The sequence below is a fragment of the Gymnogyps californianus genome, chromosome 6 (assembly GCF_018139145.2).
Source record: "Gymnogyps californianus isolate 813 chromosome 6, ASM1813914v2, whole genome shotgun sequence".
In the NCBI taxonomy this organism is placed as follows: Eukaryota; Metazoa; Chordata; class Aves; order Accipitriformes; family Cathartidae; genus Gymnogyps; species Gymnogyps californianus.
Window position 1 is genome coordinate 34,173,867 of NC_059476.1, and position 19,852 is coordinate 34,193,718.

At 44.8% G+C, this 19,852-nt stretch overlaps 1 protein-coding gene across 2 annotated transcripts; it reads left to right on the top strand.

Annotated features, from left to right (window-relative positions):
* Window positions 1-9,445: 9,445 nt before the first annotated feature.
* On the top strand, window positions 9,446-18,690 carry CDK1 (cyclin dependent kinase 1). 2 transcript variants are annotated; one of them, XM_050898980.1, is made up of 8 exons: window positions 9,446-9,480; window positions 10,660-10,710; window positions 12,159-12,315; window positions 13,449-13,572; window positions 13,965-14,135; window positions 14,721-14,884; window positions 15,014-15,155; window positions 18,343-18,690. In XM_050898980.1, the coding sequence occupies exons 2-8, from the start codon at window positions 10,674-10,676 to the stop codon at window positions 18,454-18,456; spliced, it is 909 nt and encodes a 302-aa protein (XP_050754937.1). In that variant the 5' UTR covers window positions 9,446-9,480; window positions 10,660-10,673; the 3' UTR covers window positions 18,457-18,690. The 2 variants fall into 2 exon arrangements, with proteins under 2 accessions (XP_050754937.1, XP_050754938.1); XM_050898981.1 differs by lacking the exon at window positions 9,446-9,480 and adding an exon at window positions 10,035-10,088.
* The last annotated feature ends 1,162 nt before the right edge of the window (window positions 18,691-19,852 follow it).

Here is a 19,852-nt window from a genome sequence, read left to right on the forward strand (position 1 = left end):
GTCATTTTGCTGGTCCGACATTGTGTAATAGGCCAAAATGTGCTCTTTTTTTTGCCCTGAGAACACAAGTCTTCACAGTTAAAATTAATTATGCCATTTGTGTTCAGCTGGAAGAATGTCAGACCAGTCCACTCACTCGTGACACAAGGCAGCATTTGTTAGAGCAATAAACAGAAAGTGACCACATCGAATACCTAAGGGACGCACAACACGGTAGCAAAGCTCCTTCACCTGACTCTGTGGCCTGGGTCTAACCACTGTGGAGAAGGGAGGACCGGGGAGAAAAACAACTCCCATGGCCACCCGTGCCACATTGCAACAAAGCCTTCCACAGCACCTTCTTGTTACCCGCCCCGTTGCTGGCAAAAGCACCGCTGAAGCTGGGCAGACGCCCCTTCAATGCCCCCCAAGTGACAGAGTGTAAGCCAGCCACCACCCTCCCCAGCAGCAACCCCCAGGCCTGGGTCGGCGGCCAGGTGAGGATGGAGGAGACTCCAGCCCTTACCTGAGAGGATTTTCAGCCTCCATCCCACAAGCACATCGTTGTTTCACGACTGAGGTGTGAAAAACAAGCAAGCCAGACAAGCAAAGCACACGCAATACGCTAACTTGTTACTAGTCCGTTGAAGCACCTTATTCTCAACAGCGCAAAGTGTTAACGTGCGGTCACGCTGTTGTTTTAAAAGACGCTTTTGCCATCTTTTACCTCAGGAGACGTAGAGGAGCGCGACCCTCCCGCCCGGGCAGGGCGGCGGCCGGCCCGGAGCCGGGCAGCGGGGGAGGCCGGGCCCGGCCGGGGGCTGGGGCACCCGTTCGCGGCGGGGAGAGGCGGCTCACCGCTCCCGCTTCCAGCCTTCACACCTGGGCGGGGTGGGGGCAGAGCCGGCCGGCCGGCCGCCCCGCTCCTCTCCCGGCGGGCTGCCCCGGGGCCGGCGCTGACAGGCGGCGACCGTTAACGGCCGCGGCGGCGCGAGCCATCCGCCTCCCAGTGCGCGCGCCCCGCCGCAACCGCCTCCCGGAGCCACCGTCGGTGTCGCCGCTCGCAGCCCGGCGGGCGCTGGCCCCGCTCTGCCCGGGAGCGGCAGGGAGAGGGAGGAGGAGGAGAGGGGAGGAAAAAGGACGAAAAGCAGAAGGAGCCGCCGGTACCGGCGCCCCTGCCCGCACCCCGCCCGACGGCAGCGGTGCGGGACCGAGGGCTGCGCGCTCACCTGGTCTCTGCCGCCCCGTCCCGCGGGACGGGAGGAGGAGGCCATGTTGCAGCGCTCCCAGGCACCTCTCCTCACCTCGCCCAGCGCGGGGGCAGAGCCGTCCCGGGCTCACCCCCACCGGCGGGCGGGCCTGCCCCTCGCCGACGCCGACGCCCCCTCAGGTGGAGCCGGGCCCCGCCGGTGCCTCTCCTCCCGCGGCAGTGCAGGGGAGGGGCGGGCGGGCGCGCTCAGCTCCCGGGGCCCGGCCGCCCGCTCCGGGGGCCGCCGCCGTCCCGCCCCGTCGCTGGGCAGCGGGGCGCGGCCTGGCGGCTGCGGCCCCCGACGGCGGGAGCGGCCGGGCGCTGCCTGCACTCATGAGCGCCCGCAACGAGGTGCCTTGCGGCGGGGGGAAGCACCCCGAGGTCTTCCCCGCAGGAAAACCGGGAGGGCGGCTGCTACCGGGGGGCTCTGAAGGGCCGGGGAGCACCTGCTCCCCGCCGGAGCCCTCCAGCCGCCGCCGGGCAGCCCGCGCCTATGCCGCGGCTCACCTGGAAACGGCGGCCTCCGGCTGCCAGCGCCAGCCCCGAGGGCAGGTCGGGTGGTTGCTGCTCCTTTCTGCCCACAGATCGCTCTGGAGGATGCAGTTTGGGGAGCCCGGCTGAAGTTCGTTAAGCAAAATTAAGAAGCCAACCAAATCCTCTAGCTTGGCACTAATGAATTCCTTACCATAGTTAAAGGGCTGCCGTTGGTTTTCCATAATGAGTACTACAGGTGTAGTGTGTTTACTATAATGCAAATTCAAAGTCGCTCACATGTGAAAAGCAACAGGAGAATACCTCACTCACGGAGGGCAATCGGGAGCTGCTCCTGTGGATAATGATTAGCTGCTACTCACTCATAACGCGCTTGAGCCTGGGTGAGTCAGTCTGGGCTGCTTCTCCCCCCCAGTCAAAGCTGACGGCTACGCAAACCTCACACATGAGCTGCTGCATTGATCAAACCGGTACTTCTGCTTGTACTTTTTCTTAGTATTAAGAAATATTTTAATTGATCTTATTAAAGTATGTTTTATCACAGGACTTGAAATTGTGAAAGTATTGTAAAAGCAATTAAGATTATTTTTGTTTTGACTTTATCCCATCATCTTACTTTTCCTCCCCTCTAAAAAGCCTGTTCTGGTGCACCAACCTGTTTTCCTGTTTTCATTAGAACTTGATTTACCAACTAGCAGCAGATAAACACAACAAATGCTATTAAGCACTAATTTACCTAGAAATATTGCTGATAACAGCTCAATCCAGTTACTTTTTACTACCATGGGCCTTAGTGCTGTAGGTGCAATTTACAAAGTGAATACCCAGTCGTATAAACTGACTATAGGTTTTTACACATCTTTGTGATACTGTGTAACTGATTGCTTGTCACTCTCTCTATAAAGTGTATACTTTTTTCCTTTGTATATAGAGCCAAATAAAAATATTTAACCAAAGACCTCGGCTGTGTCTCATATGGAGAAGTTAATTCCCCAGAATATCTTTATCCCTCTTATTTTGGATGTGACTCATTTCCTCAGCCCACTCGGGGAACCGGGAGCTGGAGGAGACAGGGAAAAAAAGGATCACAGCCTCCACGTTGGCTGAAAGAAAGCGGGAAGCAAGGCTGGCCCCGTTTACCGAGGAGCGGTACTATCACTGGCAGTGGCAATTAGCAGCTCTGTGGCTGGGCCACATACTATTTTTATACGATCACACACCACACCATCACTGCATACTACCTTCCATCGCTCTTTGGGAAGGAAAATTATAGAGACTTAAATGGAATTTGCAGATTGTAAAAGAAAACAACACCTTAAGGGGAAAAAAAAACCCATTTTTACTTCAAGTGAAAAGTGTTTTGTAATTCTGCTCTCACAATTGATAGGAGGAACAATTTTTAAACAAATTCAAGTGTGATGTGTACATGTAAAGCCAGAGTTCATTTCCATGGGCTTACATACCTCTCTTGTCTCATCTACACTCTCACCTGGAAGAGTACACCTTCTTTTTTGGCAGCTGGAATGATACCCGGAGGGAAGAAAAAGTTAACTTCCCTTACTTAGGAGAGGTTTCAGGTCAGGCTTCCCTGACGGAGGTTTGGAATTTAAATGTGCTATTGCAGTGCATTTGATCTGCTCGAGCACAGCAGCAGGTGGTTGTCGTAAGATGAAAAAGGATAAACCGATAAGGAGCGCAGAGAAAACCTGAGGTAATTGGAAAAAAGAGTATTATTTGTTGAAATGAAACAGTTGTACCAGCAAGCAGATTTTTAGCTAGTGTAACTGTCTCCACCTGAGGAAGGTTGCTGATAGAGTTATATTGATACAGCTATACTGACAGGACCTTAAATTTGGACAAAGCCTTGGGGAGTGAGGCTTGAGATTGCCTTGTTCAGCTGGAGGGTTCTGCTAACCAGCCCTCCATGTTTACCTCAAAACCGGTCTCCTCCAGCCATGGGGGACTGCTCGCCTGCATCAGGGCTGAGCGCTGAACTCCAAATGTAACTCTGAATGCACCCCTCCTGCTCTCATACATCCAAACAGCAATTAAAAAGCAGTTCATTGGGTTCTGCCATTTTTCTTCTGGGCTTGCAAGCCACGTGAAATGCGAAAACTAAAATCAGGAAGCAGCCACCTTTTCCTAAGGTTGGTTTTACAGGGGTCAGGAGTGAAAGCTTTGCCCAACTGAAGTTAATGGGAGTTTTGCCAATGGCTTCAGTGGAGCCTGGCTTTTTGCCCAGATGCTCTAGAGAAATGAAAGGCGCCTTTTTTTTTTTTCCTTTATCTCTCCCCCCCCCCCCCCCCCCGGCTTGGTACGTATGCCCTGTTCACCTTTCTCTTTTAATTACAATTATTAAAATAAAATCCAGGTTGGGTGTTTGTAGGTATTTCTCTAGAGGTTTGTATGTAACCAGCTGTGTGGCCCACGATAAAGGTAGAGCTCCAGGGACAGTGAAGCATCCCCTAGCATGGGACAGGAGTTTGGCAAAGCCAGAGCTGAGGGAAGGTTTCAGACTTTACATCTGGGGATCGCAGAGGTTTCAGCCTCTGGAGGCCAACCCCAATGCGCTCGCCGGGCATCCCTCTGCTCCCTCCCACAAGCTCCCTGCGCATCGCTCTCTCCGCTCGCTCCTCTTCATGTGCTGCTGCAAAGTTCATGGTAAAACTTCCCCTGATTTCAAATTCAGCCAAGGTTTCCTCCAGGAAGATACAAGCCCATGAATAATCACCACACTGACATTTCCTTCTCTCTACAATTTCATTATTTGAAATGAAGGGATGGTTTATGATATTTTCATTATTGTAATCATATCAATGTTTAGGTTTTTTAGGTAAAGTGGTTTAGTGCATGCTACACACTATGCTACAAAAAACAATACTTAAAAATAATCTGAATCTAAATTAAAGTACTTTAAATGCATTTTAAATATTTATATTCATGCTTTCGGGAGACAGTGACAATTTAATTCTTTTTTCTTACCAGCTTCCATCCTTTTGCTTTATTTTCAAACAGTTCTCAGGAGCTTTTTGCTTTCTGGCATCCTGTCAAAATGCTAATACAGGATAGGTGCAACAGAGGAGTTCTCTATGTTTCTTGATAGTAGGAACTGTCCTGCATAAGAAGAGGCATTTAACAGGTTAAATGCATCACCTGAGCTATGCATTAAAGAGACAGCATCTCTCTAATATTATCTTCCTTTCCTAAATGGTACTAAATCTCTCCTACTGTACTTTTGCATTGTCATACTAACAAAATAATCTTTTGTTTTTAATAAATGTTAAAAGAAGCCAATCAACGTTTGTATTTATCTGCTTCTGAGTACAGTGAACACAACCTATTTCAGATACGCTCATTGGTATTCACAAGCCAGTTGACCTTTTTTAATCACATCATTATGTAAAAGACAGAAAACACTTTCTCTCTTCCTTACAGTGATGTTATTGCTGAGGAGAATATGATTAATATACCAAAGACAAGATGATATTGACTCTTGCAGCTGCCCTCTACTCAGCACAGAAAGAGTTGTTCAGAATATTACACTGGGTTCTTAGCCATGAATACAACTGTAATACTATAATCCAAGCTTGGCGTTGTAGGTCTGACCCTATATGCCTTGCACAAATAGCATTGCAGTTCGAGTAAGTGGAAGTTTTGGATGCCAAAGAGGTTTTAATATACCTGTCCTTTGCCCATTTGTATAAATAAAATGGTAATTAACGTCATATTGTCAAGATAGACCTAGATTCCTTTTCTGTTTGCCTTTGAGTTTTCCCTTGTGTCCTGGTTTCGGCTGGGATGGAGTTAACTCTCTTCTTAGTAGCTGGTACAGTGCTGTGTTTTGAATTTAGTGTGAGAATGATGTTGATAACACTCTGAGGTTTTAGTTGTTGCTAAGTAGCGCTTATCTTAAGCCAAGGACTTCTCAGTCTCCCGTGCTCTGCCAGCAAGCAGGTGTGCAAGAAGCTGGGAGGGAGCATGGCCGGGGCAGCTGACCCCAACTAGCCAAAGGGATATTCCATACCATGGAATGTCATGCCCAGTATATAAACAGGGGGGAGTTGGCTGGGAGGTGTGGATCGGGAACTAACTGGGCATCGGTCAGCGGGTGGTGAGCAATTGCATTGTGCATCACTGTTTTTTTTCTTCCCCCCCTTCCTTTTTTGTTATATTCCTTTTCATTAGTATATTATTATTATATTTCATTATTACTATTGTTAGTATTATATTTTACTTTAGTTATTAAACTGTTCTTATCTCAACCCACGAGTTTTACTTTTTTTTCCTCCTTTCCTCCTCCTCACCCCACTGGGAGGGGGTAGGGGGAAGCGGCTGCGTGGTGCTGAGTTGCTGACTGGGGTTAAACCATGACACCTTGGTTTTGTACTTGGATCCATGTTTTGCTGTAAAGGGGAGCAGCAGTCTTAGGGATTCCCACATCTCTGTGGGAACGTACATCTCTGTCCATCTGTGACTCAGTTGTCAGCAGGCTCACTGCTACTATTCCTTCAAGCAGAAGAGCAAATCCCTACAAACACCAAAGTCAATACAAATGTAGTTGTATCACTTGTCTCAAGCAGTATCATTAGCTACTGCCGTGTCTAAAGCAATGATCAACCCGAGATAAGCACTATCCAGTCAGAAAAGAGACATGATTTATATCCTAAGGATATGCAGACAACAGCGAGAGGGAGGAAAACGCTAGGTAAGCAGAACTGTCAGACTGATATTTGACAAATTAATGCCATGACAGCTCTATACTTACATGTACTCTGCCTTACAAGCAAGCTAGCTAGAGCTTACTGTTATACAGAGAGGGACAGAGAAAGTGAGCGTGGAGAGTGCGGGCATGGAGCACATAGCACCTCTGTTGGTGTACGCGGAGTTACGCCATGCACAACTGTGCTGTGAAGTGACAGGGACAAGCTGAAATCGGCATAAGCTGCTTTTGGTCAATACCCACCGTCACGGCCACTGAGCGCTCTTAGCACGCACTAAGGGCGAAGCAACCTCCACCGTTCTTGAAGGAAACCACTGCACACAACGGCATTCTCTGTTGCTATAAGGCGTTAGTACACAGCTGCTAGTCCACCGAACATGGAGATCGCGGCAAAATAATTTCCCTGAGCTGCTTACCTGTGATTAAGCCAGCACTATTTGTGCACTGAGGCAGAGTCGCAAGAGCAGACGCGAAGGCAGGGGCAGTTATGCTGGGCTTCAAGTGCAACGGCAATCAGACGGATCTCAAAGCCATCCACCTCCTAGGTTTTTTCTAAACGTATCAGAAAAGGCCAAACTTGTCATCTCAGGCACCAGTCAAGGGGACCACCGCCTTGCACAGATCACGGCGTTGTATGCCGCTGGCTTGCAGAGCGGTCTCCTCGTAAGGCTACCAGGCTCCTGTGTGAGAGACAGCTGTTCTCCTTTGACCAGCTTTCCTTCTGGTACCTTCTGGTCTTCACCATTCAAAACTCAGGAGAACATGGGATATATGGAAAAAGACTTATTCTCAAAGAATTTGAAAATTCAGTGAGCACTCTGACAATGAATGGTTAGTGTCCAACAGAAATGACTGTATGAGCACAACTAAGAAATATTTGTGTATTTAAACTAAAGCTGGTTAAAACTGGAAAAAAATAAAATGTCGTTTTCAAGAAAATTCAGATCGGTGTATTCAGTACTTTCAGACACAGTATATTTTATATATAAATATAATCTGTATATATTTTAATATAACTTATATTAATTTATAGTACTAAATGTTCATGATACTGCTAACCCCCCCCAAAGTTAACTAAGGTTACCATATGTCTGAGATTTCCCAGACATGTTTTCTTTTTATCTGATGGACAAGGTGGACTTTGGCCACTTTCCTAAGGTCTCTGGACAAGGATTAGTCCAGCAGAGTCAGCAGCAGTAGCTCCGGTCCTGTGCTGGCTATAGAAAGCAATCCCCCCAAAGCTGTCGAGCATGCACAGCCTGACGGTGCTGCCCGTGCAGAGTCAGGCCCGGGGGACGTCACACACACTTTGCCTGAGCTGTGCAGCCGGTCCACATGCTTTACTGAGCCTGGGCTGTCCTGGCTGTGTTGGACTTGTTACAGACAGAGGGAAGAGTTTCTCTGCGGCTGTGCAGGGCAGAGCGCGTTGGGCTCTTTTCCTATGAATTGCACAAGATGCGAGGCCGTATTGCCACCTGGGATTTCCCAGAGATACAAAGCCTTGTTCTAGGCAGGTAAATCTCCAGCAAATGCTGGGAATACACGATTCAAGGTAAACAGAAACCTGTGAGCATGCGCACCGTATGCTGCAAAAATTCCCCAGGAGGGAGGGGAAAGCGGAGGATTTTTACCCCTGAAATGTATGTGTGTTGGGGGGAGGAGCTGGACGGGCTGCCTCTTGCCTTTGCCATGGGCTAGCGAAGAGAAGAAGGAAGTGCACCATAAACAGTCCTGCCTGCTGGAACCGCCCTCCCACAGAAATGCTTTTAGGGGAGAAGCTGTACGTTTTTGTATACAGCAGCCTGCCCTGCTTACATTTAAGAGGAGCAGCAATGCCGTCCTTCAAGGATGTTGTAAACCAGTGCAATGAAGTAATTAAAAAAATACAGTTACTTCAACAATGTGGAGTGGTGCTTGTATCTCACTCCTGCAGGGACCGTAGGTTTCCACAGGAGCGTGTTGGCCCAGGACTGTCGGTGCTGATGAGAAACGGGTGCCAGAGTGGGTCAGCAGCATCACAGAATCCGCAGTGAAACTATCCTGTAGGGGAAAGACCTATAAAACTAGAAACACATTCACTTTGCAAATCTATTTAGCATTGAAGTTTCTAAGTAACACAATTTTGCAATGTTTGGAATAGTATTTTCCCAGGCTTTTTTTTAATATAAGTGTATTGCATTACTACTTCCCTGGGTACTGATGGAGTGAGGTTGCAACTGCCAGAGCACTCCCTGAGCAAAGCCCGCAGGTGCCTCTCTAGTTACGTCCCCGACTCTTCTTTCGGAAGCTGTGAAGCCCTTTCGGAAGCATAGGGACTAATTGTTCTTAACCTGGGAGCCGTGATACCAAACTTTAATTTGCTGACAGGCATATGTCCCAGCTTCTGGGGAATTAAGTTACCCAATGACCTTTTATTAATGCGTGTACTTTAAAACCAGCTTCAAAAGTCACAGCAGTACTTCACAGATCCGCACCCTTGCAGCCAGAAAGAATGAATTTATTCTTTGGCTGGCTGTGACGTCTAAATCTGCAAGGCTTGCTTGATTAAAAGGAGCAGCTGCAGCCACAAGCTTAGCTTGATCCAAATATGATTATATTCCCCATACCATGCAAACAGCCTAACGTGTTATTTGAGCAGCGACCAGTTCACCCATTAGCGCCGTCCCAGCGCAAGCCATTGCACGAGTGCCCTGGTATCTCACCATTTGGGCAAAAAGGCTTCAGACTATAGGGAGCCTCCCGCCCGCGCCACGAGTCCTGCCTCCCCCCGCACCGGCCGCGAACCAAGCGGACGCCCGGCGCATCCTCAGCTTGCCGCGCCCGACCGCGCCGGTTCTACCGCGCAGGCAGAAGCCGCCTTTCGGCCTCGCTTTGGCGCCGCCGGAGCGGCGCGCGCTGATTGGCCGCTTTGAATCATCTCAGCGCGGCGCCATTGGCGGGGGGCGGCGGCGCGCGGAGAGTTCGAATGTGCCGTGCCCGCCCCTGAGCGAGCCCGGGGACGGCCTTGCGGCAGGGAGCGGGCTCGGCGGCGGCTCCGCAGGTGAGAGGGGGAGCGGGGGCCGGCGGAGCGCTGACGGGAAGGCGCGGGGGCTTCAGCCCGGGCAGGCCGGCGCTGGCCCCGCGGAGGGACGGGGGAGCCGCTTTTCCGCGGCCGTTGGTGCGTGCGGCCGCGTAACGGCTGCGGGGGGAGGCTGTTTTTCCTCCTCCTCTCGCGCTGGGTCGCGGGCTGAGCCCGCCGCTCCCCGCCCGGCCCGGCAGCTGACGGGCTGGTGCGGGGTCGGGGCTTAGCCCTCGGCCGGGCGGCGGAGGGGGTCCCGCTCCCCAGGGGGGCGGCGTGCTGGGGCGCGCCGCGGCGCCCCCCGTCCCTTCCTCACTGGGGCAAGATCGCCCCCGAGACTCGGGGAGGGAGGGAGGTGGGCAGGGCGCCGGCTCCTCGAGCAGGTACTCGGGGCTTCTGCCTGCGCGGGGCCCTGCGCCGGCGCCGGTTTTGAGGTGATGCGACCCGTGACAGCGGGGCAGCAGTTGGACCGAAATGGAAGCGTGCTCCCGGCCTCGGTTGCGCGGTTAGCGGGCTAGGGCCAGCGCTCGCTGCCCTTCCTCGCTCGCTTAGCGGCTGCCTGAGCTCGGAAACCTCCTCTGGAGCCGCGGGTAACTACAAATTCGCTCGTTACCTCGTAACGCTTCCCAACCTGGTGTTAAAGTTCAGCTGCACTCAATGAAGGAGGTCAAGGGCAGCACGGAAGGTGTGAAGTGCCAGTCCCACCAGGTGCCAATGCCTCCTAGTATCTTGTGCCTGTTAACATAGCTTAGGTTTGTAGCTCTGAAGACTGCGCTGTGTACTTATCAAATGATATGGGGCTGGTGTTCCCTTACGTTGCTAACATCAAACCTTGTGATTTTAGATAGTAGGGTTCCTGCTAGTGAGTAACTACATAAAACTACTGAGTAGGGTGTGTGTTTTCAGTTGCTTGGAGGAGCTTTCTTCACAAAAGCATCTTTCTCCTTTGAGTTGATGCCTAATCATACTTTGCAACATAGTTTTTCTAGTTGGAACCCTGAATAAAAACCTGTGTTTTTGCTGAGGAGAATGGTAAGTGTTCCATGTTACATCTTATGTAAGACAAAACTGGCTTGCAAAGACCTCGCATAATTTCAGTGACTTGGCTGTGTTCAGGACAGCAACAGTTCACCCTCATGGTTTTTTTCCTCTTCATTTCAGGGATAACCATAGCAATGGATGATTACACAAAAATAGAGAAGATTGGGGAAGGTAAGTATAGAGAACCTCATAATGTTCCACAGTTTGAGTTATCAAGTGTCATAGAAGCTCTGTGCACTCTGGCTATTAGAGGAACTACTGAGATTCAACTAACTGGCAAAATAAGCCTGTAGTTAACTGCGGTAATTATCTCTATATGTAAAAGCTTTCAGACTGCCCTTCTTTTGAAGATGACATGGTCTATTTGAAACAACTGATCAGTGTTGAGAAGCGTCTGCCTTCAAATTGATGGCTAATAGTGTAATTTTCCTCCGGGGGGGGGAGAATGTTCTGAGGCCTGAAACAAGCTTTTCAATTTAGGAAGCTCCTCCATTCCTTTGTATATGAACTTGTGTACCAGTTGCTCCTGAAGTTGTACTGCGTGGTATACTTATTTTGCTTGGAGCTGCTGGTGAGGAGTAGTGGTTTGTGGATTGTTCTGCTTGGATTATATCTGGTCACTACGCTTGTCAAGGGAAAGAGCAGTTTGTAAACCTCTGGAGAAGTGAATTTTAACAATTAACTTATTATAAAGCACTAAGAAGATTGCTTCAATGCAGGTGTTAGTCACAACCCCCCTTTCACTGGAAATCCAGCCTATGTTAAATGTAGAAGTCAGTGTGTTTTATAATGCTTTAGCCTTATGGAGACTTGAGAATTTGCAGTGCTTTACTCTGAGAAGGTGCTCGCTAAGGTAATCGCAAAATGTATGGGCTTGGATCTTAAAACAAAGCTTCGTAACTGAAGCCTTGTGCGTGACTTTCTTCCTTAAAGAAACTAGTTTGTTTGAGCTTAATCTGAGGGATTAATGCTTCAAGAAGGGTGAAAAGAGAATACTTAAGCTGTCTTGGTTTGTTGAGGGTTCTACTTCTGTGAACACTGATGATTAAAATAGATTATTGATTTGAGATTTACTACTGGTTCCAATTTTAGCTTCTGCTGAGACCCACAGCACTACCCTCTCTCCTGCACTGAGGATTGTGCTAGAGGTATTTCTATAGATCTGACCAATGGAAGGATAGATCTCTCATTGCAGAGAAAGCACTACTTTTTTCACAGCTAAACCTTTAACCTTTTAATATGATGTATCAATGGCAAAAACATAACCCCTTGGGAATGAAGAGGTATAGTGATCTTGCCTGAAAGTTAATCAACCTGAAACTCAAATAGTATCTGATTTTACAACTATATCTTCCAAACATTCAAGTTTCGTATTTAGGCTACGAAGTACCCTGTTCTAACAAATGATACTGTTTATGGGTGGCATGCTTTAAACAAACAAAACTGTTGCACGGTTAAACTGCCAAAACTAAGTAGTAGTTCATAATCAAGCTAAACAATTAAACAAAAAATACTTGATTGCAAGGACTCTTGCCTATGTTAGCAATTCTTATTTGCAATGACTTATCTGTACCTGAAGCGGGTGTTTTCTATATGTGTTTCACTGTCTTTTTGTTCAGGTACCTATGGTGTTGTGTATAAAGGTCGGCACAAAACCACAGGCCAAGTGGTTGCAATGAAGAAAATACGTCTAGAAAGTGAGGAGGAAGGTGTTCCAAGTACTGCTATCCGAGAAATTTCTTTATTAAAAGAGCTGCATCATCCCAATATAGTCTGGTATGCATATACTGGTATTTAGTAAACTCCTTGAAGGGCACTAGGTCCCTTCAGATAAGGAATTATTTTTCCACCACTCCAGTGAGGTGAGAGCTACTCTGCTTTATACAGTGTCTGCTTTGCAGCAAATAGCTATAGTCCCAAATCCCACGTTTATGCCAGTTTTCTAATTAAGACTTCCTCAAGCTGCCTCTTCCCATTCTAGGAATATAACAAACTTTTGTTGATTTTTTTTTTTTAATTTATGTAAATTATCTTCAGAGCGGTTATTGTCAGAATGGAGACAGCATACCTCATGAGAACTGGTTGAAGCTGTTACTGTAGTCAGTCTCAGAACTTCATTTGCCACCTTGGAACAGACTATTTGACCTTAGTGTTCTTATGTGAGCCTCTGTCATCAATCACTTCCTTGCTGTTTTGTAGCAGAGATTTACGTGTTGTGTTATGATGCTGTCATAGCTGGCACATCTGAGCTATGAGTGAAACTTCCATCAGTGACTACTTGACATGTAGAATTGATCGCAGCTGTTGTCTTCCCCACAAAATATTTACTTGCTCTTTGATGCAGCAAAATAGTTTCTCTAATGCGCCTTAAAACTGGCCAAGTTCCAGCCACGTAGTGTCTCAATGTATGTATGCTTGGGTTTAGGAACCCTTATAATCTATTAAGGATGAAGGAGATACTTAAAAACCTGTGCAAATCCTGCTGTGTCTACTAGGTTCCTATTATAATATTCCCTTAAACCATCCTAGTAATTCAGGCTCTGCTGTAATAAGCCAGCTTCAAATGGAAGCTAGGCACCAAAACCCAGAGTCTTTTTTTAAAGGCAACAATATCTTTTCCTCAGACTTCCTGTGTCTGATACTAGGCATGAGGGAACATAAGTTTAAGAGGAAGCATATAGGTTTTTATCTCAGTCTGATGCTGATATACTGATACATATCAGATATACTTGATTTTTCAGATGACAGTGTAACTCGCTAAGTCTGTTAATCTTTGAAGACTGAAAGCTTTTGAAGACTTTCATAATAGGAACCTGGAAATGTCAGCTTGTATCCCTGCTGTGAGAGGGGAAATGTAACCGTGAGTCCATGCGTTTTGCAGTGGAGTTGATTGTATACTCAATTTTTAGTCTTCAGGATGTTCTTATGCAGGATTCAAGATTGTACCTCGTCTTTGAATTCCTTTCCATGGATCTCAAGAAATACTTGGATACTATTCCATCTGGCCAATATTTGGATCGTTCACGTGTTAAGGTAATGAGGAAAATTTCTTAATATAAGAGAGAAATTAATCTAAAGATGACCTACAAAGCTATAAGCAGCTCTTATTTTCAGTATAATTAACTCCTTGAGGAGAATGAAAGGTTAAAGAAGCAGCTGTGGATAACAAGATGAATGTGAGTTTTGCTCTCAAATGCCACTTCAAATTCTTTTAATTACTGAAATTAAACTGCCTTAAACTAAGCTTAAGTGAAGAATTAATTTGTGTGGCTTTGATATTAACTCAATATCTGCAATGCTTTGGATCTCCATTTCCTAGTCCTATGGGGAGAGCTAATGTAAGGGAACAGCTTTATGTTGCAGAACACTAACTTGTACTAAAGGTTACTCCTTTTCTTTTTTTCCTCTGACTTCACCCTTCCTAGAGTTACTTGTATCAAATCTTGCAAGGTATTGTCTTCTGCCATTCAAGAAGAGTTCTGCACAGAGACTTAAAACCTCAGAATCTCTTAATAGATGACAAGGGAGTGATTAAACTGGCAGACTTCGGATTGGCTCGAGCCTTTGGAATTCCGGTGCGGGTATACACTCATGAAGTGAGTGAGTTGGAATATCCTCTTGGTGATTTGGACAATGCTTACTAGCTTCCTGGTAATAACTGAACATGAAACAGCTAAAAAAGAATCACAGAGTTTTTGAAGTCATAAACTAACAGTACCGAAAAGTTTTATATTTTGGTTTAGTTTTATTCAATGGCTTTCCGTCTCCCTGACTGTGGTTTTGCTCTAAGGTTCCAAAGCATCTTATGAATCCCACTATTACCTTGACAATGAATCAGATGGGCCAGAACTTGTTGCTCAATGTCTTGTAAGGGCATTTTTACTTCACAAAGTACTTGAGCTTGTTTGAGGGTTTTAGTGGCTAGGTGCTAAAGGCTTCCTGCTCTTTGGGAAGTAGCGTAGGCAACTGCTTTGCTTGCAGTTGAAGCTACTGCAATGGTGTTTGTTATGCTTATCTGTAAATGAAGTTTGAAATTAGTGTTTTCCCTAAAACTTCTAGCACCGGCTGTTTTTTAACCAAAAAACTGTGAATGCTGCTTAATAATGAATGAGCCATTGTGCTTGCAGTCAATTAGAGGACCTCATTCTATAAACTTACAAAAAAATTTCCTTGTTCAATAGGTAGTGACACTGTGGTACAGGTCTCCAGAGGTGTTGCTAGGATCTGCTCGTTACTCTACTCCTGTAGATATATGGAGCATAGGTACCATATTTGCTGAGCTGGCAACTAAAAAGCCGCTTTTCCATGGGGACTCGGAGATTGACCAGCTCTTTAGAATCTTCAGGTATGTCAGGCTGAACTTTTCCTTGCTACTTGTGCAGCATTGCACAACAGTGCTGTGTGCTAATTAAAACCATAGTAGTGCATACAGATTTCAGACTAAACTGCTTAATATTTACTTATACTTGCATAGAGCTTTAGGGACTCCCAACAATGAGGTATGGCCTGAAGTGGAATCCCTGCAAGACTATAAAAACACATTCCCAAAATGGAAACCTGGCAGCCTTGGAACACATGTCAAAAACTTAGATGAAGATGGACTCGATCTGCTGTCTGTAAGTACTCTTTCTTAAACTGCTGATTAAGACACTGAACAGGTCATTCAAATACTCTAGAATACATAAAGCTGTACTAATCAGTCTTGGCTAGAATGAAGATATGGAGATCTTCAAACTATCAGCTGTGGTATGGGCTGTCATTCTTGTAGAACTGACACCTTCTGTGATACTCCTTTCATAAATAATACATGACTAGACTACTTCTCATTAAGCAATTATGCCTCAGCTTTTTTTATACTAATAAGCCAGGTACAACTTGAAAGTGAGGATGAGCTCTTACAAACAGGTCTAAGTGAAGGCTTCTGCCTACGAACTGTAGCTGTCGTCTTCTGGTGCCAGCGCTAATCGTGATGTGGCTGTATGACTGCTGATGCAGTTGGAAATGTTTTTCTTTTATGGTAGCATGTGGATTAATCTTGGTGGGCTCATCTTGGTTAAGCTTTCATGGTTCTCTTAACTGAATGATGATGGAAACAGCTGAATTTATTGATTAGCTTGAAACCAGGGGCTTAGTTTAAGTCAGTCTGTAGTGTCTGTCTCAATTGCCTTTAAATTTTGAGTTAAAGATTTTTGGCTGTGGTGGATTAACTTTTAATTGGTTATATTTTGTGTCTAGTGTGAGTTTACTTTTTAGTTCTGTGGCCATGCAGTTGAACTACCACACAGCTTTTATTTGACAAGCTCTTCATCAGGCTTTTCCATTTAGTGCTCTTCCAGCTCATGTGCTGCCACTGCAGAATAATTTAGGTAATATCTTAGGTGTGATCTTAGATGCACCTAAGTATAAGCATGTACCTTGGTGACTTATCCTTTGGCTCTCCTAAAGCTGCATTTATACAGTGCAGACTTGCATATGGGAGTGTGGGGTGGGTGCTCTACGTGTCTTAAGATAAGTGGAAACTTCAGAACCATCTTGGTACAAGGGGAATCTTGTACAGCAATTACCTGTGTAGCTGGCTCATGTTTTTAAGCAGTCACACAGTAGTTCGTTACCCATATTGGTATGGCTATGGCAAAATACTCTGAATGAAGCGGTGTTACCCAAGAAGCTCAAATGGCCACAATTTCTCGCAATTTTTCTTTGAGAACAGAGCCACAGTTCAGACTGACATCCTGAACAACATTTTTTAAACATATAGTTGTTTTGGATAGCTCTTGGAACCTTGTAGCAGTATTGTTTTACAGAGAGAACTGACTTAAGCTGGGAATAAGTCCTCTGTGTCCACTGACAGCATCAGTTTGAAGTAGAATTGTTACTGATTGTATTTATAAACTAAAATCAATTGAACAGGCAAGTGAATCTTGTTGATACAGTCATGTAACTGGCCTGCTAAGTACTCGTCTGAGCTTAGTGGTGGCTTCATTGTGTAAAACCAATGTTTTGGGCTGCTGCCAATAAAGGCCAAAAAAATTACTAGTTCCTCAAATGGTGTTAATGCAATACTAATCTCGAAGCATATTAAATTCTGTAAAATCTTGTATAGTTTTGCCTTAAATTAATAAATGTTGACACTTTAGCTTCCTATTAATGCCTGGTGACAGTGGTATGGCTGAATTCTTAGGCATCTGGAATCCATTTAAGTTTCCTATGGCACCTTTAAGCCTGAAGCAGTAATATAACTTTAAAGGCAACAAAACTGAATATTTCATTCTAGAGCACAAGCTCAGATGTGTCAATGAAAATGTTAATTTCTCCTTCTATAGACTAATGTAGATGGAAGTAGCATGTAAAATAGCTATCTTTGAAAATGGGTTACATATTTTTGTGTTAAGACCAATGTTTGAGTGAGGTTGTAAACTTAAGACCTTCATAAGCTAAATGACTTCTGTGGCCAGCATTTCAAAGCACTTAATGGCTGTCATCAAAAGCTTTGGTCTGTTGGACACTAAGCTGCAGGAAAAACTATTTTCCAGACTGCTCAGAGAAGAACTGGTCACTTAACCTATCAGCTGAAGTGCTGTAGTCTCAATGTCACAGCATCCCTTTTCCAGAGAAATTTCCTGCTTTTTGTCTGAGTCAATTTTAAGAGAACCTTTGATATCAGTATTAGCTATAGGATACTGTTGTTCTGGGCTATAGCTAATGGGAACCTGTCACAAGGTAAAATTGGACATGCAAGGTTAAATCTAGAGACAGCATTGCATTTGGCAGGAGTTCAGAGAATATAAATGCAAATTCAGTGGTTTAAATCAACTTGGAAGACTCCCTGTAGGATGAAGTCTAAAGATAGTTAAATGTCAAGACTGAATACTGGGCAGAGTAATACTGGTTAAGTTTTTTTTCTGGAAGACAAATTTGTGGGGATGGGGGAGAAGCAGCTGGTAGAATCCTGATTACTTGAATTGGAAATGTATTTTCCTTTAGTAAGGAGAAATAAAAGCAAAAAGACTTTGCAGAGACTTTGCCAATTTTAGGTCTAGTAGAAAACTGCTAAATGCTTCATTCCTTTGTGCTTTTTAGTCCCTCATTGTATGATATAATCTGTAGATGCTTTTTTTTAAACTGCTAGAAAAACAAATCTCTTGCCTGTTCTAGAAAGTTCTGGGGGCTATTTTAGGGGCTATGGCATGCCCTCTATTTGCTCTCATCAACTTTATTATTGAGGACTTCAGTTGAATAACTTATTGCAAAGAAACTCAAGCTTTAAAACTCTGGGTTTCTTCAGTTCTACCTGCTTGTATACTACTTTCCTGTTTGGGTTCTGTAACTGAGTGATCACTCTTATATTTTAACTGTAAACCGCTGCACCAAGCTGAGTAGAAGCAATTTGACATCAGTTTCTTCAATGTCAGTTTAACAAAACAAGTGTAAGACTGCTTGTCCTTGTAAGCATTTTGGGTTTTAACAGCCTAAAGCTTAATTTCCCTTAGTTGAGAAGCTGAGACTAATAATTATTGCCACTTGATGCCTGGTTCTGGATTTAGTTGAGTGCATACGGTACCCCGATACATTGCTTGGTTACTGAATGGGAGGATAAATGTGTTTCTTCACTTCCTGAGATGTTATGCACTACTACTGACTTGTAGGTGGAAATAACTTCTCCTCTATGTGAAATCATGGAACATAGGGGGAAAACTTGTCTTTATGGTTACTTGATTATTACTATGGTTAAACATCTACCTGTTTAACATGATTTTAGTTCCTGTTTCATGAGGGAGTAAATGTGTTTCCTTTTTCTTCCAGAAAATGCTAATTTATGATCCTGCAAAAAGAATTTCTGGCAAAATGGCCTTGAACCATCCATATTTCGATGACTTGGACAAATCCACTCTTCCTGCTAATCTGATTAAGAAATAACAGACCTTTGGACTAAATCAACCAGAGTGAAATAATTGTGATTACTTTTACTATTAAGTCTGTCTAACTTCCATGTCTGTCTTTCTGCTCTAAAACTGTGGCTGTGTTTTAGTTTGTTTTGGTTTAAGTGTTATCTAAATGTAAATATTAACCTATTAGTGCTGAGTTCAAATACAATGCAAATATTGCTGCCATTAATGCAGTGAACTTTCTATAAATAAAGCTTTAAATGCAGTGAAGGACTGAACTTACTTCTAGACTATGGGTGCTCTGCAAAAGGACTCTGTTTTCTTTGGAATGTGCTGGTAAGGTACCACTTGTCTAAAAAAAAAAAGTGGCTAACCTAAACTACTAAATTGCTGTTCTAGATATGATAGGAAATTCCTCTGAAGTTTGAGTTGTTTCAGTATAATGTCAGTTAAAATTTTACTTGAGCATGGCAATCAATGTGCCAAAGGACATGTAAATTGAGATATTTTGAACTGAAGAATTGCAGCTTACCACTTAAGCCAAGAAGATGGCCAAACTCATTTTAGGGTTTGAGTTTTTGAAGGTATTTGCAAATCAGCTTTTGGAAAAATCCTTGCTCTGTATGCTTTTCTGTAATCTTGAAGGCCCAAGAATTTACCTAGATGTTGGCATGTTAACTTGTGAATTGGCATAGTTCCAACTCCTGGACCAGTTAAGGTATGATATCTTAAATTTTACATGGACTGTCTATATATTAATATGTAACGGCTTAACAGGGCCCCTTCCAACTGCTAATAGTAATACAGTTCTCTGATTCTTATTAAAGGTAGAGCCCCCAGAATTACGCTTGAATTTGAAAACTAGTCTGCCTTCATATAGGAATAGTCAAGTAAGTGTTGACTTAACTTGACTGCTAGGAATTGTAATCATAGACTGAGATGCTACATGTCTATAAACTCTCCCATGATTAAAGCAGGAGCTTTATAAAGCTCCCCAGCATTTAACTCTACAGGTGAGTATTGTAAAAAGTTCAAACAAAATTAAAAGGTGTATACTAATAATTGATTGTATGTTAGATTTCCAATTGCTACCTCTGTTCTTGGCTTTCAGGTACATCAACAGGGACAGGGTGCACATCTGTCTTAAGTTTTATTGGATCTAAGCACTATGGTGTGCCTTTACTTGCTGGTTAGGGGCCAAAGCTTGCAGCAAAGTGTGGAATAGTAATGAAAGTATTTAAGTTTCTAAATCAGGCATGCGAAAGGACCAAAATGAACTCTTCGTAAACTGAGGTTTGTAAGAGCCCTGTCCTACAGCTGCTGAAGAGTGAGACTTTGAAACAAAAGCAGTGGAGATGATGACATCCTGTCTCTCAGCTGCTTATTGTGTCTATTGATGAGTAGCTGAAAGTATTAGTGTTAGACCT